The sequence below is a fragment of the Alosa pseudoharengus genome, unplaced genomic scaffold (assembly GCF_046254945.1).
Source record: "Alosa pseudoharengus isolate Yale_2024_CS ecotype anadromous, Long Island Sound unplaced genomic scaffold, YU_APseudo_1.1 YU_APseudo_1.1_scf_2, whole genome shotgun sequence".
In the NCBI taxonomy this organism is placed as follows: domain Eukaryota; kingdom Metazoa; phylum Chordata; class Actinopteri; order Clupeiformes; family Clupeidae; genus Alosa; species Alosa pseudoharengus.
Window position 1 is genome coordinate 28,349,041 of NW_027468663.1, and position 14,690 is coordinate 28,363,730.

Here is a 14,690-nt window from a genome sequence, read left to right on the forward strand (position 1 = left end):
ATAGCCTATTGACAATTTATGTTGTAAATAGGCCTACCTTATAAGCCTACCTGTAGCTTAAGGAAGCTAACAGCTTTCTATTAGGATCTAGTTTGTTAGTTACAGTTTTGTCATAACTCCCTGATGCATTTTTGCATTTAGAATAGCCAGAGCGTTAACAATATCGGGTGCCTATGGACTAGGCTTGGTGAACCCAGCCTGATCTGCCCGCTATTTATTTTTTGATTTCTTAAAAGATTGAGCTTGGTCTGGTGAAAGCCAGACTAGCCATGGACCTCAGTTACACAATGCAAGGGAACATAAATCAGCCTATATTTGCACGACAGTCTAGCGACGCATTTCATCAAGGCCCATTTGGACATGTCAGTTATTTGCACCACTAGATGTAAAACAGCATTTCGTTTCAGACTACTGTTACTTAATTTGTGCATTAACAATAACGTTTCAGACTACTGTTACTTAATTTGTGCATTGACAAGTATTACATGAACTAAAGATGACTAAAATCTTATGTAGAAGAAGAAACATTCACAAAAAAATCCATCCATCCAAAAATGACCTTTGTTTTTGATAGCTGTTGAAAACGGCATGGAACTGACAGAGATGTTTTTGTAAATAAATACATAAATAAACAAATAAATAAATAAATAAACATTATGCTGATACCTTTTGCTTTTCCCAAATACAATGTAGCCTACAGGTGTAAGTGACCTTTCATCAATCCAGTTGCAATGGATGAACTGTGATGAACTGCCCTACTTGTGATTGTTTAGAGATTTTAAAGGTTTTATAACAATGCTACATCTTCTTTGGCTATTCTACAATCTAATCACCTTTTCAGCACCAGTAGGCTACTTTCTGTGCAGCCGCACACACACACTCAGGCATGCCAAACAAGCATACACAAAAGTTTTAAGAGTGGGGGATGGAGTAAAATATGGAGACAAATTGAAGTGTGATTTATTTTCGCGGAACGGATGTACAGGACTGAGCGGCGGTCATATTTTGTACCACTATGCGGTACATCTAGTTTTACTCCTCTTAATGCTTTGCCAATATTGTACAATGCACAGTCATGCCAATAAAGCTCACTGAATTGAATTAAATTGTGTGATAAAAAATTGATGCCAATCTACATACAGTAGCCTACCCTCCAGAATTATTGGCACCTCTGCCAAGTTGACTAAAAAACAGTATAAAACATAATCTGTTGGTGATTTATTGTAATCACACAATGAAAAAAATAGGAAAAATACAACCTTGAAGGGAAGCAAATTATTTTGAGAAAAAGGAAAATCTCATAAAGAAATAAATAATTTTAACACAAACACTTCGCTCACAATTATTGGCAACCCTGCTTGTAATACCTTCTTAAGCCTCCCTTTGCCAATAAAACAGCTTGTAATATTCTCCTATGACACCCCATAAAGTTGGAGAATACAAGAAGACCGTTCATCTGTACAAAATCTCCCCAGATCGTCCAGATTCCTAGGTCTACACTTGTGCATTCTCCTCTTTGACTCACCCCACTGTTTTTCTATGTTCAGGGGACTGCAATGGCAATGTCTGAAGCTTGAAGCTTGATTTTGTGTTCAGCAAACCATATTTGTTTTGATCGGGACATTTGTTTTGGTTCATTGACCTGATGAATGATCCAATCATGACCAACTTTTAGTGTCTTGGCAGAGATTGGCAGATTTCCTTTGAAAATGTTCAGGTTTTTCTTGGTGTTCATGAAACCATGCACCTTAATAGGTTTCCAAGGCCTTTGGGAATAAAAACAGCCGCACAATAGCACAGCACCTCCACCATAATTCTCATTAGGTATGGGGTTCTTTTCAGTATAGCCATTCTTCTATGTACACACCTAAAGTGTTTCTAGCCAAAGAGCGCAATTTTCATTTCATCTGACAATAGACCACACTTCCAGACAAAGTCACTGTACCATTCAGTAACTCCTGCCGTTTACATTGGTAATTAAATGAATGGACAGGCTTTTACCTGGCATGCCCTCTAAATAATGTATAAGCAGTGAGGTCACTTTTGAAGATTGTTTGGGGGACTTGGTGACCCCAAGATAATACCTTTGTCTGTAAGTCTTTAACAGTGGTTCTTATTGAATTTTTGCCTATCTTAGCATCCTCCATACTGTACATGGGGGCAAGATAACCATGGATCTTTGTCCAAGCATGTTTGTCACATTTCCAGATGATTAGAACCTTTTAATAATTGTTTTAACTGTAAATATAGGCATTTTCAACAAAGTACCTAGTTGTTATAGACATTCTCTGACGTACAAATGTCAACACACTTTCTTTTTATTTAAATTTAGCGTATTTTGTCTTTCCGATGTTGAAAAATGGCTAGAGGATTTAGCCTCTGTGAATACCATAGTGAAAAAGAAAGTCATAAACTACTTCTGAAAGTTCACAGACACTCTAATTAACTTAAATAAATTGAAATTAGATAGGAAAATGCTCCTGTTTTGTTTATAAGATTTTTCAGGGGTGCCAATAATTGTGAGCAACGTGTTTTAGTTAAAAATATTCATTTCTTTATGAGCTTTTCCTTTTTATCAAAATACATTTTCTTCCCTTCAAGGTTGTATTTTTCCTAATTTTTTTCATTGTGAGATTACAATAAATCACCAACAGATTATTTTTTATACTGTTTTTTAGTCAACCTAAACAGAGGTGCCAATAATTCTGGAGGGTACTGTAATTAAGGGTTGATTATCCATGATCATGAGACTGTTCAGATGTGCCCATGCTCGACCTGTGTGTACGTATTGCTGCCATAGCAATTTCAAATCTTAAACATCTCGCCCGTTGTAACTGCCATTGATAATGTAGCAATTATGCTTTGGACATTAGTACTAAATAACTCTGACAACCTTCAATCAGTTGCTCATATTGTAAATGGTTGTAATACTGTATGTACAAATGGCTCTACACATCACACCATGACCGTATTGTTGATCTTACTGCCAGTTCTGTTCAAGACATTTTTCCAAAAAATATGCCTACAAACACTCACACGTAGACCAAATACCAGACTATTTCAACAGCTCTGATTTTGTCTTTTGTGACATCCCTAACACCCCTGATGTGGTGTGGTGCTCTTGGATACAGAAAGGAGGTGTTAGTCCTTGAAATAGTTTGTGTCTATGATCTGTATATGGATATAGCCTTTTTGAAAAAAAAAATACTAAATGCCAACCCCTCCTTGCAAAGATCAGTAACCTTGGCTATGCATGTACAGTAAATTTGTAGCATTGATATTTGGCAGCCTGGGACATGTCCACAAACTGACTGTCAGTGGATCAAGACTGGCAGGGCTATCAAAAGGAAAGTCTAAACAGCTGGCAAAATTCTGCTCCATATCAGCTGTGATGGGCAGTCTTGCTGTGTGGCGTAGGCGATGTTTTACCCTTGAATGTCAAAGCTGTATCACCTCTGAGAATATTTGGATCCTTTCTGTAAAGAAATTTGATAGACGGATTAAAATAAAGAAATCAAAGGTGTGTATCCACTGACTTAACTGAAAAAAGCTATTGGTCCCGACTTACTTCAAATTTTCTGACGAAGGTAGAGGGTCACCATTTCCTGATGCTCTAATATGATCACCTGGACCTTGATGCTGGAATTTGATTTCACTTTTTCTAACATTGTGAGATGGGCTGAGGTTGGCAGTTGCCTGATTGGTCTTGTTTCTGTTGTGTTGAGGGGAGGTGAACTGGGGTATGCAGGTTGGTGTCATACATTTCACAGCAATGTATTTACCAATACAAACTATGGTATGCCACTCTGACACATTTGATGCTGGTATAAACCTCTCCCAGCAGAGGTAGGTAGCGAGTTGAGTGAGATAATGGAGGTGGTTATCTAAGAGACACAGACTGATGACGAGAGAGAGAGTATCAGTTTATTACACTTGAGCACTGAAGCACAAATCTATCTGTGGGCAGACTTTGGACTTTCATGATGATCAACCATTAACTAGACCATAAAGTCATCATATCATAAAGGGCCTTTCTTTTATGTCTAAACACACTTACCCAGAAACCTATAGCAAGACTGATACTACTGGATAAGCGGGGTTTTTTTCAGTGATCAGGATACAATATTATTAACCTGTTGAGGAGTGAATTATTTTCCTGATTCCTTCTAGAATTCTATGCAAACGATCTATAGTTTCAGTGTTCTTTAAACAGTTCATGGGAAAAATCAGAGCCATCTCTGGGGCTCTGGGGAAAATACCTGAGGGTAATTGTCACATCAGTGCGGAACTCTCGGTTCGCAAACGTTCTAATCACATATTTGTGATCGTAGGCTACTCCTCAACGGGTAAAGAGGTCTACCAAAACCATGAGATGACACATATGGGTGGGGTAGAACTACCTGCTGTCTGTTTTCAGTATGAGGTGCATTCAATTTTCCTGTTTATTATGGCTGTCTCTTTGAAATCTTCAAGTCATGACACCTTTTCATGACAGTGAAAATAAATAACGATGTTTGCTCATGTCTTTTGAATTAGCTGTTAAGAATATTGCACCAGGACTGGACATGAATCTTCTAATAAATAAATAAAACCTAGCGAGTGAGTGACACAAAAACATAACAACATAGGAAATAACACCTAATAAGGAGGGCAGACACTTTATTGCAGTCCCTCTCATAGACTTCCTTGCCGAGGTCAATTCAGTTTCTTTTTAATATGGTGCAATCTTAGTGACCCACTCTCTGTCACCATCATTCAGTTTCACTCTGGAAATAATCTGAGCAGTCAGCGATCATGCACAATTTTGAGCACATACATTTTTGTCACATTCAGCAATCATCTCCTCACAATTTGCTAGCTGCCTATTCCAACAGTAAACTATAAACTACATTATTTAGGACAAAAGTGTCTGCTAATAATTCAGGACCTACAATACTTGATGCAGCCAGCGATTGAGCAGGAAGTCAAATTTGTTTATGTTTATGTTTTAAGTTCTGTTATGTTGTTCTGTTCATGTTTGCCAAATACATTTATCAATGCAACATCAAGTTTCACCTTTTTAACATATATCATTTTATACCATAGGATATGAATCATTGCCTCTTTTCCACAGAACAAACACATACAGTATGCACAAAAACATATACATGGTATTTCATATCCTCTCAGGTGACCAATAGTTTCACACCCTCCTTCATCACTGACTTTGTCATCATGACCAAGTTTGGAAAGGGGCCTTTGGGTGTGGACCAAGTTTATGACCCCCAGGAAAGAGTAAAGTCCTGCTGCTTCACAGAGACACATCACACAGTGAGCACTGCGTATCTCCTCAGTTCTGCCTCCGCTTGCACTGACCAGACAACAAGGCTTCAACAAAGAACTTCCTTCTACTTATATTTTAGAGGATCTTTCTCTCCAAGTTTGAGAGTACACTACAACTACAACTCTACCAGATTTTGTTGTTTCATTGTAACCATGTCGACGGCGTTAGAGGCAGTTGGCTTCTTCATGAGTGTGGCCAGTTGGCTGATCGTTGGGACTGCTTTGGGCAACGACTACTGGAAGGTGTCCTCTTTCTCCGGGAGTGTGATCATTTCCAATCGGCAGTATGAGAACCTGTGGCATTCCTGTGCTGAGGACAGCTCTGGTGTGGCAAACTGTCGCGACTTTGAGTCTATGTTGGCACTGCCAGGTAAGAGCCAGAAGTGGGTCACCTGAACACTTAAATCTGAAATTGAGCTCACAAAAGATATTAATTAATTAATTAATGAGAAGCATTAAGCTAAGCTTTAAAATACATTTTGATTCAAAAATAAGAAAATTTTTCTATTTGACCTATTTAAGATTTGGTTTTGAAGGGCATTGCCAGCTTTCAGTTTCAAAGTGTAAAGATTATTAGCTGGGACTGAAGACTGTTTGCCAAAGGCGGGCATTATCTCTTGAACATTCATTAACGGTTTTTGCCGCCATTTTGTGCCATAGACTATAGGTTATGACATGGATTTTATGATAAACATCGGAACATGTACAAATGAAATACTAAAATATTGAACCGTATGAGGTTAAAGCGTATTTTATTAGGATAAACCCTTATCATTTACAATATATCAAAAATAGTAGCCTATGGGAAAGAGCTAATATGGCCAAGAATAGTTCAAGTGTTTCTGTCCTATTTTTTTTTTATTCAGATCATTCACAGTAATTATTGTAAATTTGTTTTGTGTTGTATGCTTTATTGGTCTTTATTGAGGCAGACACTGACTTTTACAATAAATGAAAATAAAAATCCTAAAATCAATCTTACCTTATTTTAGACTTCCTCTATCATCTCAACTAAAACCATCAGTAGCTGCTCATATTGGAGTTACTTTCTCCATCAGTTAACCATATAAACAGTATTTTTAAAAAAAACCTTTAGGTTTATACAATTAGATGCAAATATAGCCAATAGACAACCGATTGTCCAAATTGTGAAAATGTGTCCTTGTGATTACATGAAATTTCTGACTAGATTCAGAAGTCAACATATTGTGCTGTGTACCATCCGTCTTCTATTACTCTCTGCCTGAAACTTTAAAAGCTATTTGCTTAAACATAATAAAATATATATTTCTTGGGTAAATCTTTTGTGCTTACCAAATAAAACAATCACCCCTCAGTATACACCCATTTGACCTTGAATCCCACTTCTATTCTTCGCAGCATCAGCCAGTAAAATACCTGCCACCACACTCTAAAAAACTAAATGAATTTAAGACAGTGTTTTCCAATGTCTGATCAACACTTGATATGACTTTTTTTAAAGTTTGGGTTTACTAATTGTGTCTGTGGTGCATATCCTTTCTCAGGTCATATCCAGGCGTGCCGAGCTCTTATGGTGGTCTCCCTATTGCTGGCCCTGGTTTCCATCATTCTGTCTGTCATGGGGCTGAAGTGCATCAAGCTGGGCAGCACCACTGAGCAGGGCAAGGCCAAGATCGCCGCCACCGGGGGTATCCTCTTCGTGTTGTCAGGTGGGTTCCAAACTGACCACACCTGGCTGGCCCACAGAGTGTTAGGTGTCAAGGAAAGGAGAGCGAGGTTCCCTGGCCACCTGGGATCGATCTCAATATTTGCATTTGCTTTCCTGCAGGGGTGTGCGACATGGTGGCAATCAGCTGGTATGCCGCTCGTGTTGTTGAGGACTGGAACAACCCATTCTATGGAGGCATCAAGTGAGTAGTGTACACTTAAGAAGAGACATACATGCACACTTGATCGGTCATAATGTCGCACGCATTTAAATTTTGTAATTGTAAATTACACAAGAATTTGCATCAACCTTGTCCGCTGACTGTTTGCGTGTTTGGTGGCAGGTTTGAGCCAGGTGCAGGTCTGTATATTGGCTGGGCTGGAGGCATCCTGGCCATAATTGGAGGAGCCATTATGTGCTGCGCCTGCAAGAGAGTATCTGGAGGAGCTGGAGGAGGAGGGTGGGTCTCTTTGTTACAGAAACAGTGCTTTCAATACTTTCAATACACTTAATGATACTTCATCCCTAGCTAGCTATGGCATTTGGAAATTTGTTTGGAAGTTTTTACATTTGGATTTTGTCTCTCAAGATGGTCCTCATTCTGTGTCTATTTATAAATCTTCTTTCCAAATCTCACTTTCCTAATGTGTCTTCACAGAGGCTACCCTGCAGCAAAGATCTACAAGTCAGCCGCTGTGTCTGAATCTGGAACCAGAACAAACTATGTCTGAGGCGTTACAATGACATTCACATTACTTCCTCTGTTGTTTATTTGTTTGCAAATGTCAACTACTTCCATTCTCTCATGCTTTGAGAAATTCCTCCAATGTAAAGGTTGCAAAAAGGAAGGCCACTAATCCATGGACATCTTGAATATGATCTGTATTGCTTTGGAATCGCATTGTCTTAAAAGTGCATGTTAATGGAACAGTTGTTTTTTTATTGTAGTAAATCTGTGTTTTTTAAACATTGTATTGTATTTCTGACCACAATTCCAACTAATTTTCAACTGGTTTAAACAAAACAAAAAAATAATAATTAAATAAAATATTGTAATACATGCTGTGTCGTACGTCTAAATGAACAACACTTTCAGACAAATAAACTGATTAGCATGCACATGCAGTACAATCTGTGTGGATTATGAGAAGCAACTGAGAGCTATGCGTGAATAGACCATTAATTCCTACTGACATAATGTTATGACATTCCTCTAGTGTCCCATAATCCTCCAGCAGACCTCCCACACTGCTGACGGTGGGAGGAAGGGATTACAACTTGACACATTCATAATTCTATATATATTTTATATCTGTCTGTCTTTCTCTCTGTCTGTCTGTCTTTTCTTATATGTGTCTGGGCATCTATAGATTTATATTGAATAGTCTATCATTGGATCTGTGTATCTGCGCATCAATCTGTTCATCAAAATGGCTCTAGAAATAGAACAGACAAAGGGTAATCAGAAGGTTCATGTTTGGCTTGTCCTGGTTGTGAATTATAGTGTGTTCTCACAGGATAGTGAAGCCCAAATATCCTCTAGTGTTTGAAAATGAGTAGCCTATTCCACTGCTATGGAGATTTGATATGTGAAATTCCCTTTACCTATCTGTATCATTCATACAGCAGTTTTGCGTACAGAATCCTGTGTTCCAGTTCCTGCATTTCTCTGCCAGTCTTCCAGTTCTACCTCTCCCTCTTTCTCACATTCTGTTGGGTGTCAGTCCTTGAGTCCCTTTACCTTACTTAGGACTGTATGCATACTGAGCCTTTCCATCCCATCACATGCACCAGTCGAGGGGACACATGTGTGCATGCGATGCCTGTTGCTGCTGGCGTAGGGCAGCAGGCGCTTGGGGAGGATGTGGCAGCGTGGAACATGAGGGCAGCTCACCACTGGGCCCGGCGCGTGACAGCCATGACTGCAGAGCATTTATCCGTGTGCTTGAGGGTCAGTAATCTCCTACTAGTGCTGAGTAAGAGGGAACCGTCTCAATCCGCTCAGCCAAATACAGCAGGCAGGCGACATTACGTGACAGTGACCTGCAGACCGTCTGGTGAGGGAAGGGTACCGTTGTGTCGTCTGAAGAAGGGGTCGACCCGATTGGTTAAAAGTGACAGTTGGGCAAGCCGGGTACAAATAGCAGGGAGCACCTCTGTTCCTGTCCACACCTCTCACAGTTGGTCCTCCTCTAACTCAGGTCAGTGGGATTGTGCCTCAGTAACAATGCAGTGATTGATGCCATACTCAGGACCCTTAGATGTCTTTGGGTTCTTAAATGGCTCTACCTTATGTACTGGCCATGGGTAGCTTAAGTGTCTGGAGCAGGATGGCTTCTGCCTTTAACAACATGAAACTGAATGTGTAGTTTTATTTCTCTTTTAGACTTCAGACCCTCCAGTTCACCAAAATGAGCTCCAGCCATGTCATCTTCAAGAAGATTTCCAAGGACAAGTCGGTTGGTATTCTTGACTGGCTATTGATTCTTAAGAAGAGTGGTTTATGTTTTTAAATGTTGCCATGTAAGATAGACCTATACGCTAAACATTATTGAATCTTTTGGTGTCTTTTGTAAATAGGTTGGCGTGTACATGGGGAAGAGGGACTTTGTTGATCGCATTGACTCCATAGAAGTTGTGGGTGAGTTAAAAAACTCATTCCATCACGGATAAGTACATCAACAAATGTCATCCGATTTTTGTTAAATCAGAAGATTGTTAAAATTGTCATAAGAAAAAAATTGTTTAAATACATATATTTTCACCTTCTCCAGTATGTAGGGTCAGTCCCTTAAGGTATGTTAACCTGGCTGTTCTCATCTTCCCCAACTAGATGGTGTTATTCTGGTTGATCCTGAGGTGCTGCAGGGCAAGAAAGGTTTGTGCTTCTCACTCACATTAACCATTTCTGCCATCTTAACCATGCTTGACTTGGTTCTTTTCAGTATTTACACTGAATTTAATCCTGACAACACAATGTAATGCAATAGAATGTGAGCATGGCAGTCACTCCTTTACTATGTTACTCTTTATGAGACAAGTGTCCTCACACATAAATACTGACCATTTTTCTCTCTGGCGCCCCTCAGTGTTCGTCACTCTGTCCTGCACTTTCCGCTATGGCCGGGATGACATGGATGTGATGGGGATAGCGTTCCGCCGGGACATCTTCATATCCACACGTCAGGTGTACCCGGCCCTGCAGGACAAGGAGCAGACGATACTGACCAAGTTGCAGAACAGGATCCTAAAGAAACTCGGGGACAACGCCTACCCCTTCTTCTTTGAGGTAAGCACAGTAAATAATCTTATGAACAAAGTTTATTTTACTATGCATATCGACATAATGCTTCATGCTCACATATGAATTTAACTTAATGAAGGGGAACAGTTTGAATAAAACATTCTTTCCATGAAACTCTAAGCCTGTATATTTCATGTTTCATTTATGTTTTTATTGTGTTTGTTTACAGTTTCCTGATAACCTACCCTGCTCAGTTGGATTGCAGCCTTCTCCCAAAGATGTTGGGAAGGTAAGAGCAGGAGTAATCACCACAGACATTTCTCTACCTTGTATGGGAAATAAATGCTTAGGATTTCTGCTGGATAACTTTCTACTTATAACTGTAGTGTTTAAAGTTAAATATCTGATAAAACTTTAACCTCAGCACGACAATGGCATTAACATGTATATTAACCTGTATATTAACATTATGTGCCTACATGAACCCTTCTGCTCAATGTTGATTTCCCCCCTATCAGCACTGTGCTGTAGAGTTTGAGGTGAAAGCTTTCAGTGCCGAGAACCAGGATGCCAAAGTCCGGAAAAGGTCAGTAAAGAGACAAAGACCCAAACCTCTTCAATCGCTCTTTGTCCCCAGGGGGCCGTAGACTCGGCTCTTCTGACCCAGCTCTCTCAACTGTCTCTTAAGCCGTTGCCCTCTGCTAACTCTCTCACAGGAGCACAGTCACTCTGGCTATCCGTAAGGTGCAGTACGCCCCAGAGCAGGACGGTCCAGCGCCCTCGGTGTCCACCACCCGGGACTTTGTCATGTCGGACAAACCTCTTCACCTGGAGGCCAGCCTGGACAAACAGGTAAGTGGCTCCTCCTGCAGTAATGAGTGTCAAATCCACAGCTATTATTCAAACAGTCTTTGAAAGAGTTTACTGACCTTTCAGCATTATTCAGGTTCATAAAGACAATACAAACACTGAATAATTTTGCTGTTGCAATAAAACATCATAACAGATACAATATCCCTATGTAATCTTGCAAACTCTTTTCAAAGATGTGGTAGCAAGATATAGGTGGGCATAATGGAAAAAAAAATTGATCGTACCTACAGAAAAGAAATGTGGTTAGAGAGGTGGTTAGAGACTGTTGAATTGGATTGAATAAAAAAATGTGATCACATCTCTAATTAATGTCACCATCTTGCCAACAGACGTACTATCATGGACAGCCAATAAATGTCCATGTGAAAATCAACAACACCTCCAATAAAAATGTGAGGAATGTTATTATTTCAGGTAAAAAGAGGCTGCATGTCTAACCTGATACTTTTATATTGACTTTAATTCTGATTGCAATCATAGCCAGAATGTCATTTTTTATGTCTGTTGTCTGTAGTGGACCAGATTGCCACTGTGGTGCTTTACTCCAATGACAACTATGTGAAGTCAGTTGCTATTGAGGACAGTGGGTATGTATGTGCAGTATGACTTATAATATGTCATTAGTAATGCATTATGCATTATAGCTGTTTAAGAAGTCAAGTTCCAGTAGTTAAGAGCGTTTCTATACATATATGTGATGTTTTAAGTTTTCAAATGTGAATACAGCGAGAATTTTGAAATAGATGCAGTTCATAAAAGTGAAAAATACAACAGTTAATAACTTGAGTGTACTGTCCCTCATGTTTCTGATGTCTTGGTTTGTGGACCTGTTCAGAGACTCAGTGGATGCTGGTGGCAGCCTGGACAAGGTCTATAGCCTGCTCCCTCTGCTGGCTCACAACCGCGAGCGGCGGGGCATTGCTCTGGACGGCAAGCTGAAGCACGAGGACACCAACCTGGCCTCCTCCAGCTAGTGAGTGTGCAGTTCAGTCACGCCCGAATTCTCCAGCGCGTCACAGCACTGCCCAGACACACCCAGAGGCCAGCACAGGGCCAACAGCAGACACACCCTCCATGGAGTCAGCATTCCTCCATGAATGAGTGAGAGGCAAAAGGCAATACCTAGGAACAGAGGCATGGATATACCACCTATATGAATATACCTATATATTACATATGGTGAGGTGCAAGAGATGTTTATCAGTGTTTTATGTGAACAAACAAGGCCTCTGTGCATGGAATACTGGATTGTCATTTTGGCTTCTATACAAACAGCTCCAGGGTTCTTGTTGTGTCTCTTGACAGGTTTAGTGAGTTCAGTTGAGTATCATTGGATGCTGTGTGCTAATTTGTAAAACTAGCCCAGGGCTGTTTGACTATCCACAGGGCACCTTGCAGGTGTTGTGTGTTCAGTAACAGACTGTTGTGTCTCTTCCTGCAGTTTTAAACCGGGGGTGCTGAAAGAGGTGCTGGGCATTCTGGTGTCCTATCGAATTATGGTAAAGCTCATCGTTGGAGGGTAGGTTCACTATGGTTGGTTTAGTTAGACAGACTAGCATTATATTACCTGTGTATGTATGTGTCTGTGAGTGTGATTGATTGCTTGTGCTATCTGTGTGCTGGTGTACTTTTATCGATTTTCCTGACAAATAATGTTATTTTCATTTCATTATCTTTAACAGGATGTTGGGGTCCAGGTGAGTTTTTTTCTATTTTTTGGCATGGTGGTACGGTTGCTTTGTAGATTCATTATTTTAAAGGTTAGATTTCTGTGTGATAACTTTAATATTTACATTGACTGTGTTTTGTCATTTTTTTTCAGTGAGGTTGGGGTAGAGCTTCCATTTCGGTTGATGCACCCAAAACCTGATGCAGGTGTGTGTGTGTGTGTGTGTGTGTGTGTGTGTGTGTGTGTGTGTGTGTGTCTGTCTGTAACTGCCTATGTCTGTGTCTGTTCTTGCTGGTATGCATGTTAACACTGAAAGTATGTGTGACAACAAATATTTGTGCTGAAGAGTTTAATTTTACATGTCATTTACTTTTTCCCCTCATGCGCCCTGAAGTGAAAGATAGGTAGGTAGTTGTTTGTGAAAGGATGTTCTCTCTTTTCATGAGATACATTCACTGTTGCATAGACACATCCCTAGCAGACAATGAGATATTGTGTAATCTGTTGGGCCCCTGAGAGAAGCTCTATTACAACTATCATTTTATTGCCTGGGCCCTAATCTACCTTTGCTTGAACTCTTCTCTATAATCCTTCTCACACTCCTTTAGTTAGCTTTAATATGAGCTTATCTTCTCACTCATCTAAACAACTGACTGACCGCTTTTGTGCTTGCTCTGATCTCCTGTTTCCCCTCTCCAATGCACAGTGAGGCGGAGGAGGAAATGGTGTTTGAGGAGTTCAAACGCACTTATCTGAGGGGCATGGTTGAGGACGAGGAGCAGGCCAACGTGGAGGAGGAGGCATCCTAGACTGGGACGTGCAGGAGACATCTGTGATGAGGGAGCGAAGGCAACCTGGGTCAGAGCCGTGCTGAAATGTCTCAGGTGGTCACTGTGACATACTGAAAGGCATATCCTGGAATATTTACACCTGCTTCTCTGTTGACTGTAGATGTTTTTGTGCACCTTGTGTGTTGGCATTGAGTGACCACCAGGGGTCATTGTAAAAAAAGAACTGTCCCGCTATCAACCTAATTCTTTGTATCTGTTCTTGTACTTGGAATGCAAATAAAGTGGATTTATGTGTAGGCAGTAGATGATAGGTATTTGTCAAACTAGAGATTTGGCATATTAGGTTAATATGGTTATTCATCATATTGTTCATATATTGGTGGGCAGTTCATATCACAGAAAGAACACCTCAATAAAGACACTCAGGACTTGGTATAATCTTCTTTAGTGGTTTATTTCAGAAAGTTTGTACACAATGTATACAATCTATACACAATGGCACAATAGTAAAACAAAACAAACAAAACAAAAGAAACTACTGTACAGTACATTTCAATTTCATTTGTTTCTTCATTCTCACTTTCCACACAGACTTCCTCTTCCACTTCCTCCAGACTGTACACTGCATATTTTCTCATGTATTTAAACTTGCATTCTAATATTTAATTTGACCAAACTTCAAAGTAAAAGCCAAACTTTCCTTTCCAATTTCTTCACGATATCACAACTGCAACTTACTGCTTTAATGTACTGTTGTGATACATTACACATTATGTTCTACATTAAGAACACAATTCTACCACACTCAGTTCTGAAAGGACATTACTGGAGTAAGAGGTCACTCAGACGATTATTCATAGCATGTCCAAATCAAACACATTCTGCTTCATTTGGAACAGAACTGCTAGGTGCTATGGGTAGCCAAACTCCACTAATCTGCACAAGGGTAGTAAAATGCCCTTCTATTGTAAGCCTCTCTGTAATGCACTTATTTATTAAAAGAGTGGATTTGGATTTTTGGTCTAAGATGTAAGGTCTACACAGGTATCAAATTGTAGATCAGTCAGTAGACAGAAGCCTATAGAGTTGATGTGCTGGGTT

The 14,690-nt window shown here is 39.9% G+C and overlaps 2 protein-coding genes across 3 annotated transcripts; both read left to right on the forward strand.

Moving 5' to 3' along the window:
* The first annotated feature begins 5,475 nt into the window (after positions 1-5,475).
* Positions 5,476-7,991, forward strand: cldn15la (claudin 15-like a). Its single transcript, XM_076294421.1, has 5 exons — positions 5,476-5,692; positions 6,849-7,013; positions 7,133-7,214; positions 7,356-7,472; positions 7,671-7,991. Exons 1-5 carry the CDS (start codon positions 5,476-5,478, stop codon positions 7,741-7,743), a joined length of 654 nt encoding a protein of 217 aa, XP_076150536.1. The 3' UTR covers positions 7,744-7,991.
* Positions 7,992-9,423: 1,432 nt separating this feature from the next.
* saga (S-antigen; retina and pineal gland (arrestin) a) lies at positions 9,424-14,011 on the forward strand. Of its 2 annotated transcripts, XM_076294411.1 has the most exons (15): positions 9,424-9,471; positions 9,593-9,653; positions 9,846-9,890; positions 10,102-10,301; positions 10,486-10,545; positions 10,775-10,842; positions 10,973-11,108; positions 11,459-11,543; positions 11,644-11,716; positions 11,965-12,102; positions 12,571-12,648; positions 12,812-12,826; positions 12,952-13,004; positions 13,193-13,202; positions 13,505-14,011. In XM_076294411.1, exons 1-15 carry the CDS (start codon positions 9,424-9,426, stop codon positions 13,605-13,607), a joined length of 1,173 nt encoding a protein of 390 aa, XP_076150526.1. In that variant the 3' UTR covers positions 13,608-14,011. The 2 variants fall into 2 exon arrangements, with proteins under 2 accessions (XP_076150526.1, XP_076150525.1); XM_076294410.1 differs by lacking the exon at positions 13,193-13,202 and having other exon boundaries at positions 12,952-13,008.
* The last annotated feature ends 679 nt before the right edge of the window (positions 14,012-14,690 follow it).